General features: G+C 37.3%; 1 protein-coding gene across 2 annotated transcripts in view; it reads right to left on the reverse strand.

Annotated features, from left to right (window-relative positions):
- Positions 1 to 10,425: 10,425 nt before the first annotated feature.
- Positions 10,426 to 24,575, reverse strand: part of LOC117408768 (centromere-associated protein E-like) — a 62,735-nt gene continuing 48,585 nt past the window's right edge. Inside the window, exons 47-62 of one of the 2 annotated variants that reach the window (XM_059000196.1) lie at positions 24,412 to 24,567; positions 24,042 to 24,149; positions 23,478 to 23,612; positions 22,059 to 22,349; positions 21,577 to 21,732; positions 20,685 to 20,900; positions 19,124 to 19,333; positions 18,755 to 18,958; positions 17,504 to 17,722; positions 14,773 to 14,949; positions 14,271 to 14,383; positions 14,039 to 14,136; positions 13,359 to 13,524; positions 12,835 to 13,139; positions 12,652 to 12,693; positions 10,426 to 11,386 (exon numbers count right to left, since the gene is read on the reverse strand). In XM_059000196.1, the coding sequence (XP_058856179.1) occupies positions 11,289 to 11,386; positions 12,652 to 12,693; positions 12,835 to 13,139; positions 13,359 to 13,524; positions 14,039 to 14,136; positions 14,271 to 14,383; positions 14,773 to 14,949; positions 17,504 to 17,722; positions 18,755 to 18,958; positions 19,124 to 19,333; positions 20,685 to 20,900; positions 21,577 to 21,732; positions 22,059 to 22,349; positions 23,478 to 23,612; positions 24,042 to 24,149; positions 24,412 to 24,567 (2,694 nt within the window). In that variant the 3' untranslated portion in view covers positions 10,426 to 11,288. The remainder of the gene's footprint in view (positions 11,387 to 12,651; positions 12,694 to 12,834; positions 13,140 to 13,358; positions 13,525 to 14,038; positions 14,137 to 14,270; positions 14,384 to 14,772; positions 14,950 to 17,503; positions 17,723 to 18,754; positions 18,959 to 19,123; positions 19,334 to 20,684; positions 20,901 to 21,576; positions 21,733 to 22,058; positions 22,350 to 23,477; positions 23,613 to 24,041; positions 24,150 to 24,411; positions 24,568 to 24,575) is intronic. The other variant, XM_059000202.1, reaches the window with a different exon arrangement.

Below are 24,575 nucleotides of genomic sequence, written 5' to 3' on the forward strand. Positions count from 1 at the left end.
ATCATTGTCTTGTTGGAAGACAAATCTCCGTCCCAGTCTCAGGTCTTTTGCAGACTCCATCAGGTTTTCTTCCAGAATGGTCCTGTATTTGGCTCCATCCATCTTCCCTGTCCCTGCTGAAGAAAAGCAGGCCCAAACCATGATGCTGCCACCACCATGAGCTGTGTTGCTTTTACGCCAAACATAACGTTTTGCATTGTGGCCAAAAAGTTCGATTTTGGTTTCATCTCACCAGAGCACCTTCTTCCACATGTTTCGTGTGTCTCCCAGGTGGCTTGTGGCAAACTGTAAACGACACTTTTTATGGATATCTTTAAGAAATGGCTTTCTTCTTGCCACTCTTCCATAAAGGCCAGATTTGTGCAGTATACGACTGATTGTTGTCCTATGGACAGAGTCTCCCACCTCAGCTGTAGATCTCTGCAGTTCATCCAGAGTGATCATGGGCCTCTTGGCTGCATCTCTGATCAGTCTTCTCCTTGTATGAGCTGAAAGTTTAGAGGGACGGCCAGGTCTTGGTAGATTTGCAGTGGTCTGATACTCCTTCCATTTCAATATTATCACTTGCACAGTGCTCCTTGGGATGTTTAAAGCTTGGGAAATCTTTTTGTATCCAAATCCGCCTTTAAACTTCTCCACAACAGTATCTCGGACCTGCCTGGTGTGTTCCTTGTTCTTCATGATACTCTCTGCGCTTTAAACGGACCTCTGAGACTATCACAGTGCAGGTGCATTTATACGGAGACTTGATTACACACAGGTGGATTCTATTTATCATCATTAGTCATTTAGGTCAACATTGGATCATTCAGAGATCCTCACTGAACTTCTGGAGAGAGTTTGCTGCACTGAAAGTAAAGGGGCTGAATAATTTTGCACGCCCAATTTTTCAGTTTTTTATTTGTTAAAAAAGTTTGAAATATCCAATAAATTTCGTTCCACTTCATGATTGTGTCCCACTTGTTGTTGATTCTTCACAAAAAATTACAGTTTCATATCTTTATGTTTGAAGCCTGAAATGTGGCAAAAGGTCGCAAAGTTCAAGGGGGGCGAATACTTTCGCAAGGCACTGTAGCTTTCATTCAATTCAATAGACTGATTAGGCATCAATGTGTACAGTAAATTCTGCAGAACAATCATTTTATCTTGGCTCTGTTTAGATATATTATTATGCATCATATAAAGTAAATCATTTAATCTTAGCTCTGTTTAGATATATTATTATGCATCTATGTGCACGTACATAATAGCAGTATCTAAGCAAGTATTCTGTAAACTCAAGAATACCGTACTCAACAGCAGCACAAAAAACATATTTTGTGTAATAGCAATATGTACTGTAGCCATTCAACATTATTCAAAACTACCTTTTATTTAAAAAGAAAATATTAATGTTCTCCTATTAAGTAGGTCACTAGATCAGATTAACCGAATAACCCTTTGCTCGCTAGAAGATATATACATTGGATTCAAGGATATTTAAGTAACAAGGCTGGTCTGGCAGCATTGAAATCTTACATTGGAAGCACTAGGCACTGCCATGATAACAAATGTCTTTAAATAATGTGAAAATATAACAAATTGAAACCAAGGCCAGAGACACAAAAAAGTTCACTGGTGTGCAAGTAATGCCATTCCTTTATCTGTCTTGCAATGTGCACAGCCATTCTTCTCATTCACTACACAGTGAATGCTATTTCTTACTCTACCTTCGAATACAAACTTTCACTCAGATTGTACTGTCATCTCGTTTATGGTTCTCAGATGGCTCTTCCACTTTTGGTTTGCCTGTGTGTGTTTTTTTAAACAATGAGCAAGATGATTATTTAAAAAAAAGAAAAGCCCTACGATTATTTTAAATATATTTGCATAACACAATACATTCTGTGGATGGAAAAATACAGTTGTGTCCACATTGTATGAACAGGTGAAGAAAACCATTAAAAACATCTGTTACATATAGTACACATTTGCAAGGTTGGTCCAATTCTTGAATCTTATTATCGATGGATTAGACATGGGTTTATTAGGGATAAGATGGACTGGAAAAGTAGCAAGTTTTCCTGTAATTCCGCAGGTCAAAGTCATCTAGGGGGTCAACACATTCACATTGCCAGACATAATGTATACAGGTATGGAAAACTAAAGCCTCCAACCTATAAATCACAGATGTTATTGTGGGAAGTGTCTGAATTTCTTATGTGTCATTATATCTGCTCATTTTATGTAAAGTCTGTGTGCAATAGGTAGTTGAACAGTATGCCAAATTGTGCTACGAAAAGCTCATACCAAGTTTAATCTCATTTGGAGGTGCAATTCTCAAAATATAACTAGCCACGGGTTGTGCTATACAAAATTTCAATGCCGGCTAATGAAAATGCTATCACAAGAGCTCTTTCGTCTTAATCAAAGCAACATTGGCGTATCATTTCTCTTAGATTAAGGTACATATCGTCTTAACTGTACTTGGATTCAGTGAAGTAACAGATATCTGTGCTGCCGTCAAACCAAACAGGACTGGCTGGAAGATGGCCTGCAACTCCAACAATATCTTCCACAGCACCCTATTCAATTAACAGTTAAAAGAGAGAGACAATGGTATACAGGATACTAAAACAGAAATGCAAATGAGCAAAGCTGATAGAAATTTGATTTGGAAAGATAACACTATCAATATGTAATTTGAAGCAAAATGTGTTTGTGAATAGTTTTTCTTTTTTCTTTGTTTTTGTTTTGTTCATTTTTCATAGTGCAAAGTTATTAAATTTAACTTTTTACTCAATTGCTATGTAACACATTTTTTAAAAAGGTACTGTAACTAATAAATTATATCAAATGTTTTTGTTTTAATACCCAAGCCACTAAGGTATGTGCTTGTATATGCTTGTAGTAAGTTATCTCACTTCAGTGATGATGTTGACTTGTCATGAGTCAGTGGGTGTGGAGCCATTTGCTTTTTGAAAACAACAACCCAGGAGACATGACGTGGACGAGGGGGGGGGGGGGGGGGGCGGGGGGGGGGGGTTGGGACAGACCATAGTTAATTGCAGTTGATGTCATTTAATTTCATAAATATGTGCTTCATCATCTGTGGTGCCTTGAGGAGGTGTTAAGAACGAGACAGCTATTAAAATAAGGTTGTTTTATTGAGGTGCTAGGTTGGATATTAATTATGAATCCAAGCTCATTGTTCTTTGCTGGGGTCCTCACAGCTGTGAGCAGAGAGTGTTGTTCCTGCCAACTGACAAAAAGGAATACTGCAATAATGATGTGGTACTAGAGGAACTAAATTATTACAATCTACATGATGCACTCCAATTTCCACATTTGAGCCATTTGATTAATCTGTACCACAATGCCATGTTGTTTTATACTTTGGAATAAATAGTTCGTTAAATTCAAAAAAAGGTTATGGCAAGAACTGAAAAGTCTAGGTGGCAGTGAGAAATCAAAAAATCAGTCTAATGTGGTTTTGGAAATTGATGGTGAACTTTGTTGTGATTCTAACAAGGTGGCTGATTTAGGAAAAACATCCATACCAATGCAGATTACTCAATTCATAGTCATTTAAGAGGGGATATTTAAATGTCTGTGTCTGCTTACTATGTAGGAAAAGAACGACTCTGAATATCGTGAGGAAAGCTTCATGCGTTGCCATGAAGATAAAAACATTTAACAAGAGAAATGAATTGACGTGTTGTTGCGCACATTCTGAATTACGCCGCGCATTAGCTAGTTTGTCTGGTTACCTTTCCAACACACACACACGCACCTACACACACAATAAAATATAATTTCTCCAAAGTACAAGTTTTACTACTTAGAATTTATGTGTGTGTGTGTGTGTGTGTGCGTGTTTGTGGAACATCTAAAAGTTAAACTTCATTAACACTAGAACCGCCTTTTACAATACATGTTTTTATTTTGAAAATAACTTACAATATTATATTTTATATATTTATATTTTATATATATATATATATATATATATATATATATATATATATATATATATACACACACACACACACATACACACACACACACACACACACACAAGCCTGTTGTTATCTCTACTGGACCTATCAGCCACCAATTCCTTCGTTTTGTACAAGAAATGCACCGGGGAAAATATCAGTAGGATCAGTAGCAGAAACATTTCGATCACGTACCGATTGAGCTACGATTTCTCACTGTAGATCGGGGGATTGCAACCTACACACACTACACGAGATATCTTGTCGCGGACTGCGCCTATTTTCATTGCAGAATCGTAGACATCATTCGGGAGAATCATGGACTCAAGCGAGGAGGCGACCGCTTTTGTCTGTGCATTGTTTTGCACAGGAAAAAAGAAGAAAACGCGGAGAAGATCCATTTGGACGCGCAGTTGGCTTATGTGTCTCCCGATTGAAAAAATCGTGGAGTGTAAGCCTGGACTGCTTAAGTAATTGAACACTGCATAGAGGTGCACGATTTCTTTAAAATGTCTTCAAGGAAAGACACCAGCTGCATCAAAGATCGGAAATAGTCCACTACACGAAGGAGTCATTTCACGAGTCTGTTGTTATTTTTACATTTATATTGTTTGATAATTCATTGCTGGTGAAAATAGAAAGTCTTTAAAAAGGTTAACATAAAAAATTAAATATTCTTAAAACGTAACATTTACCGTTTTTCAGGTAAGTATTTCAATATTTAGGAATATTTGTTGTATAATAGCTATAACAAATGATACACTTTGACTTTTACTTATTTTTTCTGCTTTAATAAATATTACTATGTTTAAAATTGGGAAATATCTTGAAATACTTATTTTTAGACGGTGAAAGGCCAGGAAAGAAGTCTTTTGCCGTGAAAAAATTATAGCCCTAATAGCTTTTGAAAATCGTGAATAACTGGGAACACGTCACTAGATGGCGACACAATGACAGGCATGAGGCTGCACTGTATCAAAGTACTGTTAAAACTCTGCAAAACAGTGACATCTGGTGTTAAAATGATTTAAAGGCTCCTATCACAGACACTGCAACATGTTTCTAGAATCATGTCTCCTGAACAAATACAAAAAAAACCCAAAACATTTTAAAAGGAGCACATGCATATACAAATCCCTTTTTTCTACACAGGGTACAGTACAAAATGTATTGCGTCCAACTGGACTTTCACAGATGTATAAGATGTGCTGGAATTATTTTCATTATCACATTGTACATTTCTGTCTTTTTTTTACCTTAATTATTTTTTTCTTTAAAATATTTTTTTAAAAAATACTTCTGATTGACCTTAAACCTTACCCGTAGAGAAAGCCATCCCCAGAAATATGTTGAAACTAGTGATGGCCAGGATGTCAAAGCTGCCTGCAGCCATTAAGAGTGTGGGTATTCCTTGCTCAACACGATAGCCCACTTTCTGCAGAAGCAGCATGAAGGGGACTACAACAGCAGAAGACACTGCCCCTAACACAAATCTGAGGACAAGGGACTCTGAGTTAGGAATTCAGACACACCAGACTCTATGGTGTATTTTATGAGTACTTGTACTGGCTGCTCTAGGAAATTACAGTAAAATATGTAATTAAGAATGTAGCATCTACTAGAGACTAAAAATATCAGGCCACCATTTGTTCTGACCACAGCCTTGACTCCACAAGGTTCTGGAAGGGGTCTTGAGGAATGTTAATTCAGGTGGCAGAAGAGTGTGACAGTGAATCGCCTAAATTAATCCCAAAACAAGGTATGGCCGATTCCATGGGACCTGCTATTAATTTAATTTGGGTAAAGACTAAGAACTGTTCAGTTATTATCATAACCCTGGTTCCCTGAAATAGAAATGTAACCATTACCGTATGGGTAATTACCTCCTGAAGACCTGAAACCTGAATAACATACATCAAAGCTGCTCAGCGAGCTTGTGGCACAGTGTTATGGGGTACCCCCCACTCCTGGGTGTATTTGGTTTATTTGTATAATGTGGGTTATGTAGCACGGGTGATTTAAAATGTGATTTGTATGTGGGCACGAGGAAGTCACAATTAGTTCACGAGACACTAGTTCATTGCAGACTGGGCAATATTGCAGAACGACTGGAATGCTACAAGGCTAAGCCAAGAGGCTGCCTTACGCATTACCATACGGAACCCCAGTAACAGTAGCTAGGGTGAAAAAATTGAGGGAGAAACTCACCTCTGCCTATGTTAAGGGTCAACTGAGAAGCCAGGGTTTTAAGGGTTTCTACGAGTCAATCTGTAGAACCTAGTGAAGGTATGGGGAGTAGCCCACACCATTGCATAGGTCCTTGACAGATGCACCCTGGAACAAAGCCCACAAAGTTGCCATGCCAAAAAATTAGTTTGGACTGCCTCCAACTTTTCATCCTGTCAACATAGTAAGCCAGGGCCCGCACTGGGCAAAGTGTATGGCACTGTCGCTCTCTGTCAGACTGGAAAGGAGGTGGATGGAAAGCCTCAAATTCCACAGGTAGACATGGAGTGCCGAGATCGTCTTTGGAGAAAAAAGGAAAAAAAATACATATATAGAAATATGGAGAATGCCTGCATCTCACTCACCCACTTTGCGGAGGTAATAGCAAGCAAGAAAGCCGCTTTGAGCGATACATTTCAGCTCAGCTGAATGCATGGGCTCAAATAGAGGATTCATGAGTGCATTAAGCACCACGTTTAACCTCCAGCGAGGAACAATGTCCTTTATAGGTGGCTGAAGCCACCGCGGCCCTTTCAGAAATTGCCCCACCAGGAAGTGAGCTCCTGGGGAGGCAGAGTCCGTTTTGACATGACAAGCTGAAATGGCTGCCAGATAAACCTTTAACGTGGAGGGGGATTTGCCCTCGTCAAAAAGGTCCTGCAAAAACTGCAGTATAACTGCCATGGGACAGGTAGTGGGTCAAACCCACGAGGCAGGCACCAAGTCCCACTTGTAACCGTACTGCGAACACATGGACACTGCTCTGGCATTTTGCAGCCATTCAGGGGTCAGACCCAGACCTGCAGGCTCGATGAGTCGGGATGCCATAAAGTCCCCTGTGCCTGACTGAGCAGGTCGCGACGCTTTGTCCGTTCAGGAACTGCATCAGGGTTTTAACCAGTCTCCTGGGCCAATAAGGGGCTACTAGCAGCACCTTGGCAGAGTCCTGCCTGATTTTCTTCAGACACGGGAGCAGGGCGAGCGGTGGCAAAGCATATAACTGTTGCCTTGGCAACTGGTGTGCCAAGGCATCTAGTGCCAGCAGGTCCCTGCCTGAGCAGATGTACAGCCCGCAGTGAGAGGAGGTTCTTGTATGCCTAGCAGAAAAAGCTTGCAGGCTACGTGATGGAGACAGTGGGAGCTGAGGCCGCCCTGGTAGTTGATTTAAGCCACAAGCACGTCTCCCTCGAATCTCCTGCAAAAAGTTCTACACCTTGCGCACCTCTGCCATTCTACAGTGCCCCAAGCCCAAGCTGGTCATGCCCTTGGTGACGATTTCTCTCTTCTGGTGACACTGCCCAGCACTACGCCAAGGCGTAGATGGGCCAGCTGTTTCCACCAAGAGAGTGTCTTTAGAAACCCTGCTGTTGAACGAGATCTGCAGAGGGCGCATCCACAGGAGACCCAATGGAAGTCTGGGAAGCTGCTGCCATTAAGTCCAGAAGTCTCTAACGTCACTACTGTAAGTGCTCTGTTGAGCTGAAAGCTTCAAAGAGGCAGCTATTCTCTGCACCCTGCAGTCTGTCCACTCAGTCAGTATTCACACGAGACTGAGGGAAGCTTACTTGTCAGAATGAACCAACAGCCTTCGTAACGGTGATGCTAAAGCAGCCACCAAAAACGGCATCAAGATACCGTGGGGGAGATTGTAAGCAAACATGAGTCAAGTATCTTGGTCCTGCAGTGCTGATGAACCCAGCAGCTGCTGTTGTACACTTGTGCTCGCAGAATGACATTGCAGAAGGGCCTGCACTTAATCTCTGTGCAAACAGAATGAGAAAATTCAACAAAAATACAGTAATTGTAATTTTAGCCTTAGTCAAAAGGAGAAATAAAAAACTCCAGCTGGAGCTATTGCAGCCTGGGGGACAGCACAAAGTCAGCTGACTTATGTTGCTAGATGCCTGGGAAGGAGGGGCACAAGGCCACAGTGGGACATAACAAACAGGCCGCAGTGCACAAATACACGTAATTAATAAAACTAATACAGCGATTATTTTTAATATCACATAAAATTGTGTAAAACACAATAAATGCAAAATATAAAAGTAGAAAAAGTAACAAGTACTTATCTGAAACAGCTATCCTGTCAGGTCAGTTCCTGAAAGGAAAAATTGCATTGAAGTCTGTTTTATGTCCTCTGGGGGGCAGGCCATGACTGAGTCACAGGCTTGTCAACCTTATTCAGGTTTCAGGTCTTTAGGAGGTAAAAACCCATTCGGTAATAGTTACATTTCGTACTTGAAAGGGAATACTTGGTTTACGTGGAAAGTGGCGCTATAGAGCTGAAGGAATTAAGCTCCTTGTAAGGAAAAGTCCTACAGCAGTGCTGCCCAAACACTGTCCTGGAGAGCACCTATCCAGTAAGTTTTGTAGGTCACCCTAAAATCGCTAATTTCTAAAGATTGGGAACACATGGAAGTTATTGATCAATTAAGCAAATAACTTGTTCAAATTAAGGGAACTCTGGTCATTGGGCCAGTTTACATGCTTGGAAAATGTCATGACTTGTTTACTGTCATGACTTAAGGTGGTAAGGTCTGTATTACAATTTTAGTTAGTTTTGGTTTATGTGTAGTTTATGTTTGAATACAAATGTAATACATTATACAAAAATCAAATACAACATGAAGTTTCAAAGCAGGAATTGTTAAATTAAACAAACCAAAATTATACAATTATTTATCTTGCTCTTAATTGTATTATTACTTGTACTGTGATACTTGAAATGTATTTGCTTACGATTGTAAGTCGTCCTGGATAAGGGTGTCTGCTAAGAAATAAATAAATAAATAATAATAATAATAATAATAATAATAATAATAAATAATCAACAACAACAACAATTCAGCCGTACCACCTTAAATAAGTCATGACATTTTCCCAGCATGTAATCCAGGCCATTGAGGACTGAAAAGGGTAGTTCATTTTTTGTACCAAATGATCTCTAAATGACTTCATTTAATAATTCACCTGCTTAATTGATCACAATGAAATTGTTCCAGGTGTTAAGAAATTGATGATTAAAGGTTACCTATGAAACCTGCTGGATAGGGGCTCTCCAGGACCGGGTTTGGGCAGCACTGTCCTACAGGAACAAGACTCAACCTTGAAGTGACTAAGGCAACTTGAATTTAAAATAAGTTTCCTGGAATTAATTTATACTTAAAATATATATTTTTTTTTCTGAGGGCCAATTGGCTCGATTATATAAAATACTTCCCAATACCAGGTGTATCGACAGCTGTTAATCATTAACCTCGATATTCAGAATTATATTCAAAGTACCACATGGAACCTATAGCAGTAACTAGTTATAATTTTGCTGCTAGTTGGAGAAAGATTGGAGAATGCTTACCTCAAACAACATTACTCAACTGAAACTGAGATTGGTACATGATTAGGGATACCACATTTCCAGAGTGAAAACCTGATACATTTTGCTCTTCAATTCAGTAAAGCCAGAAACTCTGAAGCAGTTAAAATAAGCGTAGTATATAACATAAATCATAATTTAAAATTAAATTAAACATTTAGTATAGATAAGAGATAGAGAGACATTAAAAATCAGGTATAAAAATGGCTGCTTATCAAAATACGGACTAACTTAAGGGGCTGACTTGGCTGGTGGCACTTCCAATCTACAGTTTTGTACCAAAAAAATGTGAATACAAAATAGAAATACCGGGGCAATTTTACTGTTGCTGACTGGGACAAAAAAATCCCAGTTTTCCCAGGATGCCCGGTAAACCCATACAGGATGCAAAAAAATCACTACTGATCACATGGATCTTAGTTGATTTCTGTATGACGAATAATTTTCTATGAACACAACAATTGTATAGAAATTAGATTTGGGATCACCATGATTAAGTGATTTATTTATGTGCACAAGAGAGAACAATGTTAAAAATGAGTGCCATTTAAAAACAGTTGAAAAATTGCATACAACACAAAGTAAAGGATAACTATTGCTGTACAACGAATTCATATTTTGGAAAGACATTGATAAGACTGAAAATGGGTGATCAGTTGGCAGGGGTTTCCACATCCAAGACTGAACAATTACCGCTGTTACTCAAGGGAGTCTCAGAAGTAAATTAATCATTTGTAAAAATGTAAGTTACCAGCACCAGTGACTAGACACATGTAATAAAAATGAATGTTAATCAATTCTATTTAAAAAAAAACAAGCATGAATGAATAATTAAACCAATTCCAGATACTGTTTTACGAAATGTTTATTCTACTTCATGGGTTAAATACAAAGGTAATGTTTATTATTTACAATTTCTCCCAATAGATTACATGTATAAACTGTATTATTGCCAACAAGGGGTTGCTATTAACAAGATGCAGCCCTCTAGAATATAAAAAGTCAAAAAAACAATTAAAACATAAAACAAAAACATCCAAAAGACAAAATGTACAATAAGAGTGGAGCCCTTACATGAGCAACACGCATAATGTTAGGCACCCCTCTTCTTGGACTGTAGGTTGGGGAATGCAATTCAAAACACAGGCTAGTGCTATTACTGATCTTGACAAAAGCAAATGGCCTGTCAAGTATTTAATACATTGTTTTAAACACGCAACACGTTTATTGAGAAAACAGCTAAAACCGTGTCTCAAAGTAAGTAGTTGCTACTATTTAGTCTTTTTTTTCCCTCTTTCCTAGGGCTCTGTTAGAATTCCCTGGTAATCTGGTATGATTTAACCAAAAAAGCTGGACAGCTGTTTTACAGAAATATTCATATGCTGTTTGTCACTGAACTATATAACCCGTTAATTGTTTAACAGTCACTTAAATGTGACATTAAGTTGTCACTTAATGCAATAACTTTCAATGTATTTAATTTAGTCTAGAGAAAACACCACTGTGATCGATTGGGGTCCAGATACTAGAATCCAATATAAACCAAAAGTCCCTGTAACCAATGCACACAACATATTTCATGATGCTTCAACAAAAACAAACAAAAAAAAAAAACTAATAAATGTTTAAAGTGAGCAAGCCTACATATGTAAAACAAAAGTGGTGAATACTGCAGCAGTGTTGATAAGTCGTGTTGTCCCTGCTCATATTTACTGAGTTTTACATTCTGAAACGGTATCATTCTTTCGAGGGGCTGAAGCCCACCAGTCTTGAGTTTCACTTCCAGCTTCTTTTGTAGGCTCTAGACCTAAAAAGAATACAACATAAAGACTATTTAAAAAAAGATATTAAATTTATAAATATAAAACCAGTATATATATAAAAAAAAAAAAAATCAGCCATCTATTTAAAAAAACTAGCAAACCAGCTAGGCTTCTAGGAAATAAATCAGATGTTTCAATGTATACAAATATTTGAAATAGCTTTAAAAAGAGTAAGTTGTGGGGTTCAGAAAAATATAGCGTTATATGTCCCCACGTTTCTACAACTGTTTAAATAAATGTACCTCTAATTTATTTCATCCTAACAACTTTACACTTATAACTTTAGTCTGTTTCAAAGCTTTTTTCAAAATGGCCACTCTAGTGCACTGATAGTGTATGCATTATTGACCACATTGTCAGACAGGTAACACAGCAATAACAATGTGTGATGTGGTATGGAACTGAAACTGCCCACCACACTTCGCGAACTGCCGATTTCGGCATCTGTCCATAACATTTTATATATTATTTACAACTTCTCAATCTAACTTCCATTTCGGTCTCTCCCTTTTCTAGTATCTGAACTGAATCGCTTCAGTCCCGCTCTGGGAGAGCCCATTCCCTCTTCCCCTTGCCCGACCCGCACTCCTCACACTTGGTTTGCTTGTCTGTTGCTTCGAACTGAACTCCTGACCGCTGTTTAGCCAGGCTATTTAGTTTAAAAACTGCTAATTAAAATGACCCATGGGTGTGAATGTTACTTTTTATTTTTTGTAAAAAAATATAGCATTCATTACGTTATAGCGAGGGAGCCCTGTATATATGTTAAAATATAAAATAAGAAGGTGCAGACTTATTGACAAGGCGCTATTAGGTTACCAGAACTCCAAATGCCAAAAGGTGCACCCATTGTGAAAAAATTACAGCATAAACCATTTGTGAGTCAAATTCCCCATGACTAGTGTAATGGAATCATCTTAAGACAACTAGCTCAGGATTTCACGTTGATACTGATTTAAACTGTTCCTTGCCACAAAGCCAGGGAAATGAATTTGGTGCCTCTCCAAGTACCATACAAGCTACAAAGGTAGCAAGAAAAAGGTACAAACATATTGCTATTAAGACTCAACATTTTAACATGGAACATTGTGAATACGAACCACCCCCAACCCCTGCTTTGGAAGACTACAATTAGAAAAGTTGTCTTAAGGGGGTATCCACATCTCAATAGCATATGTCTAGGTGCCATGCAGATTACATGAATCGTGTTGTGTGGTCAGAGCATAAAACTAAAAAACAAAAAACATACCCTTTGCAGGACAACTTTCACTTTCTGTCCGTTCCGCTATTTCTAGTAAACATGACCCAGAATAGATATTTGAAGGATTACAGAAAGCACATTGGAGCGGGGAAAAAAATGCACGAAAAACACGTAATTTATGTATTTCCAGTGACAAATGCTAAGGTAAGACAATAACAAACACACACTTACCTGGTACCATTCCCAGACTGGAGTTGTCAAAGAACGGTGTTGGACGAGACACAGACATCGAATCAGTTTGGGAGTCAAAGAATTTACTTTTAGGGGAATTGAGCACCAGTGTTTCAAAGGAAGCAAGCTTTCTACGTGGAGATGGAGTCTGAGGTACTGAAACTTGTTGTTTTACTGGAGACAAAGGTAGACATCCGGAATGTCTTTCTATATCAGTCAAGGAATGCATAGCCTTTGATGAATCTTTAAGTTTCCTTGCCCTGACCTTCCATTTAGAAACCTCATCTTGCAGGTTCAAGACAGTACTAGGAAAACAGAGAGGTCATTATAGACAAATACAAAATAAAAACTGTTAACAAAGCTTAGATCTGATTGATATATTCTCTCTCATCAATAAATTTCATGCTTTACAAAATACACCTACAACAAACATTGCTACAAACAATGCATAATATAAAAACAGCAAAGCACAACTTGCATTCAAATGAACATCATAACCTATAAAATTGCACCTATAAAATTACCTATCAAGATGATCATTTTTCTTCTTCAGCTGGTGTACTTCAGCTTCTAGTTTAGCTTTTTCAGCTTTCATCACCAGCACTGCTGTGCTCTGTACGATTCCAAAACCACTTACACAGGTCAGAGGTCCTGCATTAGTGGGGTGTTGATTTCTGTGATCCTCATGTACTAAAAAACAAAAACAGAACAGGTTTAAAAGAATTCTCCTTCCTACCTGTATTTAAAAAAAATGCAGTAAGAAAAAGGCAATTATTCTGCAATATCTGTCATTCAAATAACACACAAGTTTTGCATTCCATGGACTATTCATACATACATTGATCAAAACTTGTTTGCGATTCATGCAGCACACACACTTTTTTTTGTTTTTTTAATAACAGTCCCAAAGAATTCCCTGTATTGGAATACGTTTTTTTTATTTTAACCATAGCAGCATAACCATTTCATAAGTAGAGATTACAGCTGTTTTACAATGATGCCCTTATTTTTATAAACCTAATGGTCCTGTTATAACTTAAAATCAGGGCAGGCCAATGGATAGCTCCTTGAGATGCAAAATATGCATATTGATTCATGTGATTTAGGCCACTGATCAGTATGGTTTTTTAACCAAGTATTTGCCAGACAGCTTTGAGTTAAATGGTCCAGCCTTCCAGTAAATTTTTTTCAGAAACATACTAACTTGTTTCATCATGGTCCTGTTGCATCCTCCTGAGTTTTTCTCTGAGGCTTCTCAGGTTGTCCTCTTTTAAATCCAGGGTTGCTTTCAATGAATCAATCCTGAAGAAACGTGGAACAAATGGTGTCAGTTTTGTGTGTGCAGTAGCATTAAGGACGACATGGGTAGTCTGCAATATACTCGTATAATTTGCTGAGCAGATTCAGTTAATTCACAAGCAGAAACAATATCTTACTCTTGCTGGCATGTTCTTGATAGGACAGTCCTCTCAAACTCCATTTTTACCACCTTTGTCTTAAGACGTTCAAGCTCTTCTGTGTACGGGGCCTCCCCTTTCTTAACTTTTGCCTAAAAAGAAAGAAAGATGGATGAATACAACATTTTAGGAAGTTTCTTGGCTGCCTAAAATACAGCATTAAATAAATAAATAAATAAAAAACTTTTAAAAAGTTGATCAAAAAAACAAAACAGCACATTTACTCTTAGATTGCCCAAGGCAAGGTTTTAGAATGTATTAGGTTTGTTTTAAATTTAAATGCCGACTTGTTTTCAACATTCGTAGAAAACCTTGATTTTCCAGTGGTGCACTTAAGCTACCTTTCAGTATCAGCTTCACAAGCAATGGCATTCTCTTAATTCTTATTCCAGCTCCCTTTCTTAAATTTATTAAACATTAATCTAAAAAGAATTATAACTTGTGTAAAATGTCCTACACTCAACCTGACAAGATGACATACCTCAATATGTACCAGATTAATCTTCAGACCTTTGATGGTATTCTCCTTCTCAGTCAATTTTGCTTTAAGTTCCTTTAGGTCCCCCTGCAATGCATTTGTCCTCCTCCCTTGTTCCAATGCGTTTTCTTCAGCTATACCTAAGGCACCCTGAAGCTCTTTAATTTTTAATTGCATTTGCTGATTTTTGGAAACAAAAACAAAAACAAGGATTAAGTGAAAAGCACGTACACAGGATGTTAGATGTTGCAGCTAAGCAATTTTATATAGTTACAATGTTACCGTTAATACACTGTTCAAAAAAGTCAAGACGACAAACTCTTGTATTCATTATCTACGGCCAGGTTTCCACACCGCTTACAAAAGGTTGATACTCTCTCTCTCCAGTCATTATTTGTGACGTAGCACACACATACCACGCACTACAGGAAGTGCACGTCTAAAACACTGTACGACTTTAAAGGGGGGGGGGGATAAATCGCCTTCTCACAGCAAAAAGCTTTACAATTAAACCAAAAACTTCAGTTTTCTTTGCATGGAAACATGTCCGGAAGTCGTACATTCTGCTTACAAGACTTCAGCAATGAAAATCCTGTTTGTAACCTCGCTCAACTTTCTACTAATTGAAGGCCGTACCAAGCAGTCCTTTATTAGCAAGCTTCTTTGACCAAACAAGAAAATTAGCATACAGTACGAGAGGTTTAGAGACCTCTTCATTGTGTTTTTTTTTTTTTTTTTAAATATTTATGCGAGAGCATTTATTCAAGGTTTCAGATACTGCCATTTGACTCATAAAAAGCGACAATTCATTCTTGTTGTCTGTCTGTTCCATAACTGCATCACCTCTACACCTGCACACTGCAAGCCACAAGGTCTTATCAGCTTGCTGCACGACTTCCTACATAACAAATTTCCAGAAAGTCCTGGTGGATTACAACTTCTCAGAGATTGGTTGAACTCGTATGGACTAATATACTGGATCCTAACAAGAACAAAATATATTTTTTATTATTATTATTTATTATTATTATTATTATTATTATTATTATTATTATTATTATTATTATTATTATTATTATTATTATTATTAAATAAATAATGTAGTGGGAAATAAGGGAGTGTATGGTAGCCTATTGTAGATTTACTACCAATATTTAAAAAAATGTACTATACTAAACATTTTTATATCAAGTGCTAGTATTTTAGACTAAATAGATACAGTCAAATGTAAATGTTTAGCAAATAAGGATAGTACTAGGGCTGCAACATAGGGTACATTTTGACCTTCAAAGGTTCGGAACACATTACTGAAGGAAGGTTCGAACCTTTGATGGTACCAGTTTTCATAATTTACTGGTGAAGTCACCATAGCTACTTGTTTATATTTAATTTAAAATCCTATTATTATTTTACAGGCAATCCATATAAATGGAATAAAACTATTCACATATATAGTTCAAAAATATGTCGTATAGAACAGTAATCATGTTTATAATTTAAATAAAAATACATGTTTACTTACATGTAATTGATGCTGCTTGCGATATATAAAAATGAGCAGTTCATTGAAATAGTTTTAACAAAATGATTAACACTTGGTTAATTTTGGATACTGAATGCGAGATTGAAAATGACTTGGATTTTAGCTTTATAAATGCGCCTGTTCCATGTGATGTTTCAGTGCCACAGCATGACAGTGGAACTGTGTGTAGAGGGACCTGAGAAGGTAAATATGGATGAAAGGCAAGTGGGGAGGGGGGACTGGGTAACTTAGAAAAAGTACGAAGAGGACGACGACACCGAGCAGTCAATATAGAGGAGATTGATCTAGCTAACAGATTCCAAGCACTGAGCAATGATGACCTAGTGCTGGATGAAAACAAGGGTGAGGTGCTGTTAGTAGGTGATTTATACGCTATGGTCGACAGTGATTTTAGCCGTAAAGATCCCGTAAATATTGTTGTTACCTGCCTCCCTGTAGCAAAAGAAAAAATATATTGAATCAAGAGTGCACAGATTATTAAATCACAAAAAAGAGGCTGTGGTCATTGCACATGCTGGTACAAATGTCATAAGGAACAGAAAATCAGAGATTCTGAAAGAGGATTTTAAATCCTTAACAAGACAGCTGTAAGTTAGGATGCAGAATTATTCTCCTCAGGTCTATTACCTGTTGTTGGAGGTGGGGATGAGGTATTCAGTAGAATTAGGGACTTAAAATACTTGGCTGGTTGGTTGGTGTGTGCAAGAAGGGCTGGGATGTAAAAACAACTGGGATTGCTTTTGGAAAATAAATAGATATTATAGGAAAGATGAACTGCAAGCAGGCTAGCTGATAACATTGAACACCACCTAGCAAGGTATTTAAGAAAGCTGTACAATATCAGTAGTCACGCATATTGGCACTCACACACAAACATTTAAATATACCCTCCCATATTTTAATATTAATTAGGTTATTTGCATTAGAACAAGAATTTGTCTGGCCAAAAGAAAACTATATGGAAACACACAACCCAAAAGTACTACCAAAATAGTGAGAAAAAAAGTGACTTTATTCCATGGAAATTGCCCCAATGTCTTCATAAAAAGACTGATTGTATGTTTTTGAGGTCACAAGTGTTTTATACTTGAGACAAGCCACGTGCTCTTGGAAATTCCACAAGGAATGGACAAGCCTCGAAAAACAGGAATGCATGTTCAAAACCACACATCTTAAAATATAAAAAGGTACCTTTATTTCCATTTCATTTGCTCCAAGTTTATCCAAAAGCCTCTGGTTTTCTTCTTGCAGCAATAAAGCTGCACCACTGTTCGGAACTACATTTGTAAGTGAGTCCAACTGCTGAATGAGAGTTTCACTTTTTTTCTTTTCTTCTTCTAGCTGTTTATTTGACTGGAATCTGAAAGATTTTCTTTTTTTATCAAAATCTGTAAACTTTAATGCCAGGCTCTAAAAACAAAACAAACACAAACATGTTTAGTGCAGATGTAATGGCAGTGTAAATATGCACTTTATTACAATCTTATACGCAGGGATTTTCAGTGTTAACCAAAACACCCAGATACACACACACACACACACACGTGTTTATCCAATAAAAAGTCTGAAAAACACTGGAAATGGTGACTCATGTTGACACCACTCCTTTTATGCAATGTCCCTCCGTCCAGACTTGTATCTAGCATTGATTCATCCTGAATACTTTAAACCCCCCACCACCAAATTCCTACATTTCTATTGGAGACACTGCATGCAGACAGGGAGGATTGTACACGCTTGCGAGATTTAAAACAAGACCACAATTAGACACTGAGGGTTGTTCTTGCTTGCAGGATTTAAACTTATATTAGTTAGATAGGGAGGATTGTACACACTTGGATTTAAAACAGAATTACAAATTAGGGGAAAATAATAATGCCTAGACACACAAATCCCCAGAAGAATAAGCCCATGACCATAAGGATTATGTTGTGGAAGATGGCAAAAGAAAGAAGGTACTTGTGTTACATATTGTGCCAGGAAAACTGCCCAAGAATTTTGGAAAGTAACCGAAAACAATGATCTCATTCAGTATATAAAAAGCCCCGGGGGGTATCTACATAAATAGTTAAAAAATAACACAAAAATAAAATTAAACACAAAACAGAAGCCCTATTTTATAAGCACACAACTGGCATGCCGGTAAACATGCAAACTGATAAAGTAGTGATTTAGGTTATGCTAATCAGCAATATTAATAATTTATATGGCTACAAAGTCATTTTCAAGGGTCTCTTCTCAGTTCAATTTGTTTTATTTATCATGTGTTGGCAATGTGAAAACTACTCGCCTAGAAATATCTTCTGTGGTGATAAACTTCTCAAAATTCAGCAATCAAAAGCACATACAGTAGTCAAAGGGAAACTATGCAGTATTTAGAAACTAGTTCAGGAGACAAGAAGTTCTCTTGGAAGTATTTCAGGTATACAACTAGTAAAATACCTTTTGGGCCTGAGATAAAAGCTCAACATGTTGCTTTATTCTAGTTTTCTCCTGGCTTAATATTTCCATTAAATCAGGGATGGATGAACTGTCCAAAGCCATTAGTTTCAATTTCAATTTCTCTCGATCCTGTAGTTCCTGTTGTAGTTCAGTGTCAGTTTTAATAAAAATGTGTTCCAGCTCTGATAAAATCTGGCGAATTTCCTACAAAACAAATAAAATAAAAATACATAAATATACAGCAGGGAGAAAATAGAAGCACTGCTGTGTGACCGAGGCAATGAGGAGGTTTTTCCTAAAACATGTTTATTAAATGAATATTTATTGCAAAAACATAATGAGCACATTTAAAACTCCATCAAGACCCACCTGCAATTGCAAGTCTCTCTTTTCAAGTAGTCCATTGAATCTTTCATTTTCACATTGGTCATTGTACTTTGTAGAGCCATTGTCTGTCAGAAATTGTATCTTCTTGACCAGAAGCTCTTGCTTCTTGTTCTCTTCGTAGCAATCCATTTCACACTGAGCAGTCAGCTGGTGGTGTTCCATCTGATTCTGGGCTAAAGCTGTGTATAAAAACTGACAAGAAAAATACACTAAATATTCCTTTTATGACTTCAACGGATTATAAATAAAAGAACTGCCCTAAAAAAAGATTCTGTTATAAGTAGGTTTGCTACTTTCCAATATTAAAAAAAAATAAAAAAATAAAAAATAAATAAAAAAAACCCTGGTAACGCTCGTTAAACATTAATTAAAAAATAAAAAAATACGAGTACGACAAATAAATTTATATTTGGATAAACGTTGGTGGTGTAAAACTCTTTCTTACCAAAAATCATCATCTCTAAGTTTGTGTAGTTTTTATACTTACTGTCTGTCCCATCTGTTTCATTCAGCTCAAAATGGCTAGGGGTCAATCATCTCAGTGGTCCGTTAGTACTACAGTTTCACTGTCACTTCACCCTGTTCTGACAGATCTCTGACTGAAGCCGCACTAGAATGCTTTCATTCATTTAAAATCTCTCAAATCATCAAGACCTGCACCGACTGTGCACTTTCATTTGCCAGCTACAGCACCTGTTTTTCAAAGCGCCTACTTTGAAAATTAGCGGGTTAAGGTGTAGGTAAACTTTTGCTATAGGTATACAGTAACAGTTACTAGTTTGATTTGAAAATGGGGCCTAAGAGGAACACACTTAATGAATATTGTGCACAATACCCTGACCGACAGCTGAAGTCTCTGCGGCAGGACGAAGCAGGCCCGTCTGCCTTACCTTGCAGTGACTGAGTCCAGTGCAAGTTAGTTCCGTTCAACTATCTAATGTTTTCTTCTGTGCATATTATTTTTATTCAAATTTATGCTATAAAAGTCTGTGCAATAAACTTTTATATGCTGCGTGTTTTACGATTTATTTGAAACAATTTTTTAATTTGTGTAGGATCTTTCTTTACAAGGTATCGCTCCGCTGTGACCAAATGTTATTTAAATTAAAATGTTGGTAACCATGGCTTTGTTGAATATGATAAAGGGGTTCGCTAAATTAGATGTTTCTGAAATGCCATAAAAAGTCTTTAATGCATAAAGGTTGATTTCACTCATTCTCTGCTTGAATTGAAAAATAAATGTTGAACAAACCCCCACCCCCCAGTAAATTATTTCTAAAATAAAACGATTTGGCAATAAATAAATAAATAAATAAATAAATAAATAAATAAATAAATAAATAAAAATAATAGTAGGAAGCCCAGTTATAAGGGTGTTTGCACCTTTAAATTGAAATTCCACCTCGTTTTTTGCAAGCCCTATATGAAGATTACTTATACAATGGTCAAATTAACTCTAACATTTAAATAAGGTTAATTCAAAACAGGGGTCACAAAAACAAACAAGATCACTGCGTGGAGATAGCCATCGCCTATGACTTACCTTTAGTTTCTTTAGTATAAATTTGAACTGCAAGTTCATTCTCTGAATATCAGAGTTCAGGATCTCAACAGGCTTTGTTTGTGCAGAAGAAAGTGGGGAGACCAGCTGCGACACAAGCTCCTTCTGAGAACCAAAGTCATTTAGCAGGATGGTGTCCATGTTGCTGAACCAGCTTTCAAACTGGTCTTTTAGCTTATGAAAGCTCTGCATACAGTCCTGTATTTCAACAGAAAAAAGATTGTGTTACAGTAAACAGTGGCCTGTAGGGTTTTTTATTTTTTTTATTTAGCGTGTCCAATTTTACCTCCGATTTCCTCCGCAATTTAGAATGTCTAGTTTTGTCCCCATGCAACTCAGGAGATCTGAACGTTCAGTGTGTCCTCTGATCCCACAACCTAGCCAATTTCTACTTTTACACCCAGGATCTTGGATATCTGTGAGCTACCAGCCTCAAAAGGACGAAGGCTAGTCCTACAAGTGACTGCGTGGCCAGTAGGGTCCGCTGTAGCATGATGAGGATAAACTGTCTGCTGGTTTTGCCTCCCCGACACATGGGCGGGCCACAGCCAATGTGGCACACTCTCCGGAATTTCCAGCAAAGACAGACGACATCGCACATCCAGAATGCGCACCTGCACTCCCCTGACTGACTCACTCTGCTGGCCACGTGGACTTGCTTCTTACCAAGCGGGTCTGCAGTTTATGTAGTCTTATTTCCTGTACCACTAAATAGCTATGCACTGTAGAGAGTTAGAGGGACAGCAGTTTTGTTTTTTTTATTTGGCCATACTTTCTCATGTATATTATACAGTATTAGAGTGGAATTTAAAAATAGAAATTCACTAATAAAAGGAGGGAGGGGGGGAAACCAAAAACACAAAAACAAAAGTACTTTCAGTTGCTGATCTGTTCCCTCAAGACGCAGCGACAGATTCTCCATCTCTCCAACGGATGGACTGCATTTGCTCTCCATGGAGGCAACCTGCTCCTCGAAGCCTGCAATCTTTTCTAAAAGCCTTTGGTTCTCTTTTTTCTCTTCAGACAAACACTGCAATTATTACAAAGTCATTCTGTTTAACAGCAGATTTAATATCAAAATCAAAATAAAATGCAATATTTTTAATACAACAAATTCAAGAATAAAACCATTTACAAAGCCAACATGTCATTTTTACAGTTTTAAAAATCAAGTTTAGTCCGGAACAGGTTTAATTATTTAAACTGGATAGAACAGGTAAATGAACATCCAAACTACATTTTACCATCACATTTTGCTTGATATTTCCATAATTAGCATCACTAAAATATGAAGTAATTATCTCGAGAGACATTTGAAAAGCAAGAGTTTAAACATTTCATAGATAAGTTACTCACCAACTCAATATTACTCTTTTCCACATTCATTGTCACTTGCAAGTGGTCAAGGGTTTTCTGAAGCTCATCTCTTTCCTGAGCCAATGCTGCCATATCTGCTTGGAGTTGGCAAAGCTTCTTCTCATGCTCCAGTGCCTCCAGCTCAATCCTCTCCAGGCGGGAGACATTGGTCCTCAGTTCCTCCAGCTCTTTGTTCAGCCTCTCCTGGCTCTGAACAAGACTCAAATTCTGAGTCATAATATGGCTTTGGTTAGTAGCAGACTGCTTTAACTCTTCAGTGAAACTCAGAAGCTAGATGGAAAAATAATAAATGTATTAGTATTAATTTTATTAACATAATATGAACAGAAGTTAAATGAAAAGATGAACAGTGGATTTGAGAAGTCTGGTATGGCTTGCTTCAATAATTAAATATCCCCCACAAGCAATTGCTTAACAGGTTCTCATCTCCAGCCTGCAGGGGCTGTACTCATGGGTGAAAGTGGCCAATGATCAGTTGACAAACTCCTGGGGCAAAACCAATCTTTTGGCCAGGGGCCCCCCGAAGTTCTGGAGCTATACATGCTCAGATGCATTCTGAGCGATTTTGGACCACTTTCAAAAGCAAATTTGAACTTGACTTTGTAGAAAAAGAAATTCCTTCTTACAACTTGTCATTTTACCAGATGGATCAACTTGATAAATCACACATAAGGCTAGTTAAACATAGTTTTTGAAATGTTACTCAAACCTTTTACATGTACACCCCTTTCACATACTAATTTTATAAAACCTGAGCTGCAAAAATGCACTCTCGGCTTAACACTAGAATGACCAAGGTGGTCATTTTGACCTTTTTGGAATTTAAATTTTAAATTGCTGTGGGTGTGTTTAAGATAAGGAGCTGCCAGTCTGTCTGTCTGAACTGGTTACTACAAAGTCATTTGTTTTTCTAAGCAATTCAGTGTTACCCCAACACACATTGCAAATGGTTCACTAAAGAAGCAGGACAGAAATGAGTGGTTTGGAATTGCTGCAATTTTTACCAAACAAGATTCTGATGCAGCAAAGACGAACAATATGGTAAGTGCACTGCATATTTTGAAAAACAAAATCTGTGTGATTTGTGGCAGCACTTGGACAATTGTAAATGAAGCCCATTATGTTCAAATGTTTATTTAAATCATGTCATTTCGATTATAGTATGTCTGTATATAAAACGCATAGCTTCGGTTGCGCTTTGTTATGTAGGCAATATAAACCCATTTATCTTAAATCAAGTACGTGCAAAAACATTTCAGTTTTCCACAATATAGATATATACATACACACACACACACCCACCCACCCCTGCGTATTTTTTTTTATGCATTTCTACATGCATCATAGAAATGGACCTGGCACTTATTAAATCTGCACACATATCAGAAGAACATTCACCTTATCTGCCTGGGTCTCCTGCATGTTGGATATCTGAGCTTCTTTTTTAGCAACTTGACACCTTAATTGCTCAACTTCTTGACGTCTATGCATTAGCTCTTCTTGGGTTTGCCTCAATATCTCATGATTCTCTGACTAAGAAGATGAGAACACACGTTATTGGCAAGACAGGAAATAAACACAAGGATTTGTTTACTGTACTAGAAAAATAGCCTAATACATCAATTACCAGGATGAAGGGCAAGAGACAACATTGTTAGTTCAACTTACAGTTGACACCATCTTTAAGGTTAGGATAATGGTTTAATTAATTAATTAGTACAATGTATCTGATAAAACATTGTCATTTTTCCACATTAAAATATTTTTAAAAGCGTTATTTTAATTTGTCTGAGAATAATAATAGGTTTAAGTGGGAGTAGGCCAGATCACTGTGGGCCATAAATCACTTTATTTTTCAATTCCCCAGTGTGTGTTTGTTAATATACCATAGACTGATTATATGCGGATTATATTTCAGTACAAATGTGTTCAAGACCAAACAGCAATACAATTAAAACTCACCTGTTCTGCTAGTTTGTGCTGCAGACTTGATATTTGAGCTGCTTTTTCAGAAACCTGGCTTTTAAACTCCTCAACCACTTGCTGTTGGTGCTTCAGTTGAGTTTCAGACTAGGCAAAAAAATATATATATATGGAATTGCAACTTTGAGATTTTGTTGTGTCTTTTAATGTATTAAAATTGTATTTGACCAAAAACAGAAACATATTGGTACTGATCAAAGAGTTGTTTAGATGTATTCCTACAGCTATGAACAAAGAATAATAATGTATAAGTAAATGTACATTTTTGCAATCCCTCCACCTCAATAAATGTATGAAGATTTAAATAACTACAAACACAACTGCTCCACAATTATATAGCAAATCTCACATTTGACCAGATCTCTTCAGAGGTCTTTCTGAGCTGGTCCATTTCCGCTCTGACACTCTTCAATGTTCCCTGCAGCTCGTCTCGTTCCATGGTGAGAGAGGACAACTGATTCCGTTCACCTGTTACCAGCTTCAGCTCCTCTGTCACCTGGTTTACCTGAATAA

This window comes from Acipenser ruthenus, chromosome 2 (genome assembly GCF_902713425.1).
Source record: "Acipenser ruthenus chromosome 2, fAciRut3.2 maternal haplotype, whole genome shotgun sequence".
NCBI classification, from domain to species: domain Eukaryota; kingdom Metazoa; phylum Chordata; class Actinopteri; order Acipenseriformes; family Acipenseridae; genus Acipenser; species Acipenser ruthenus.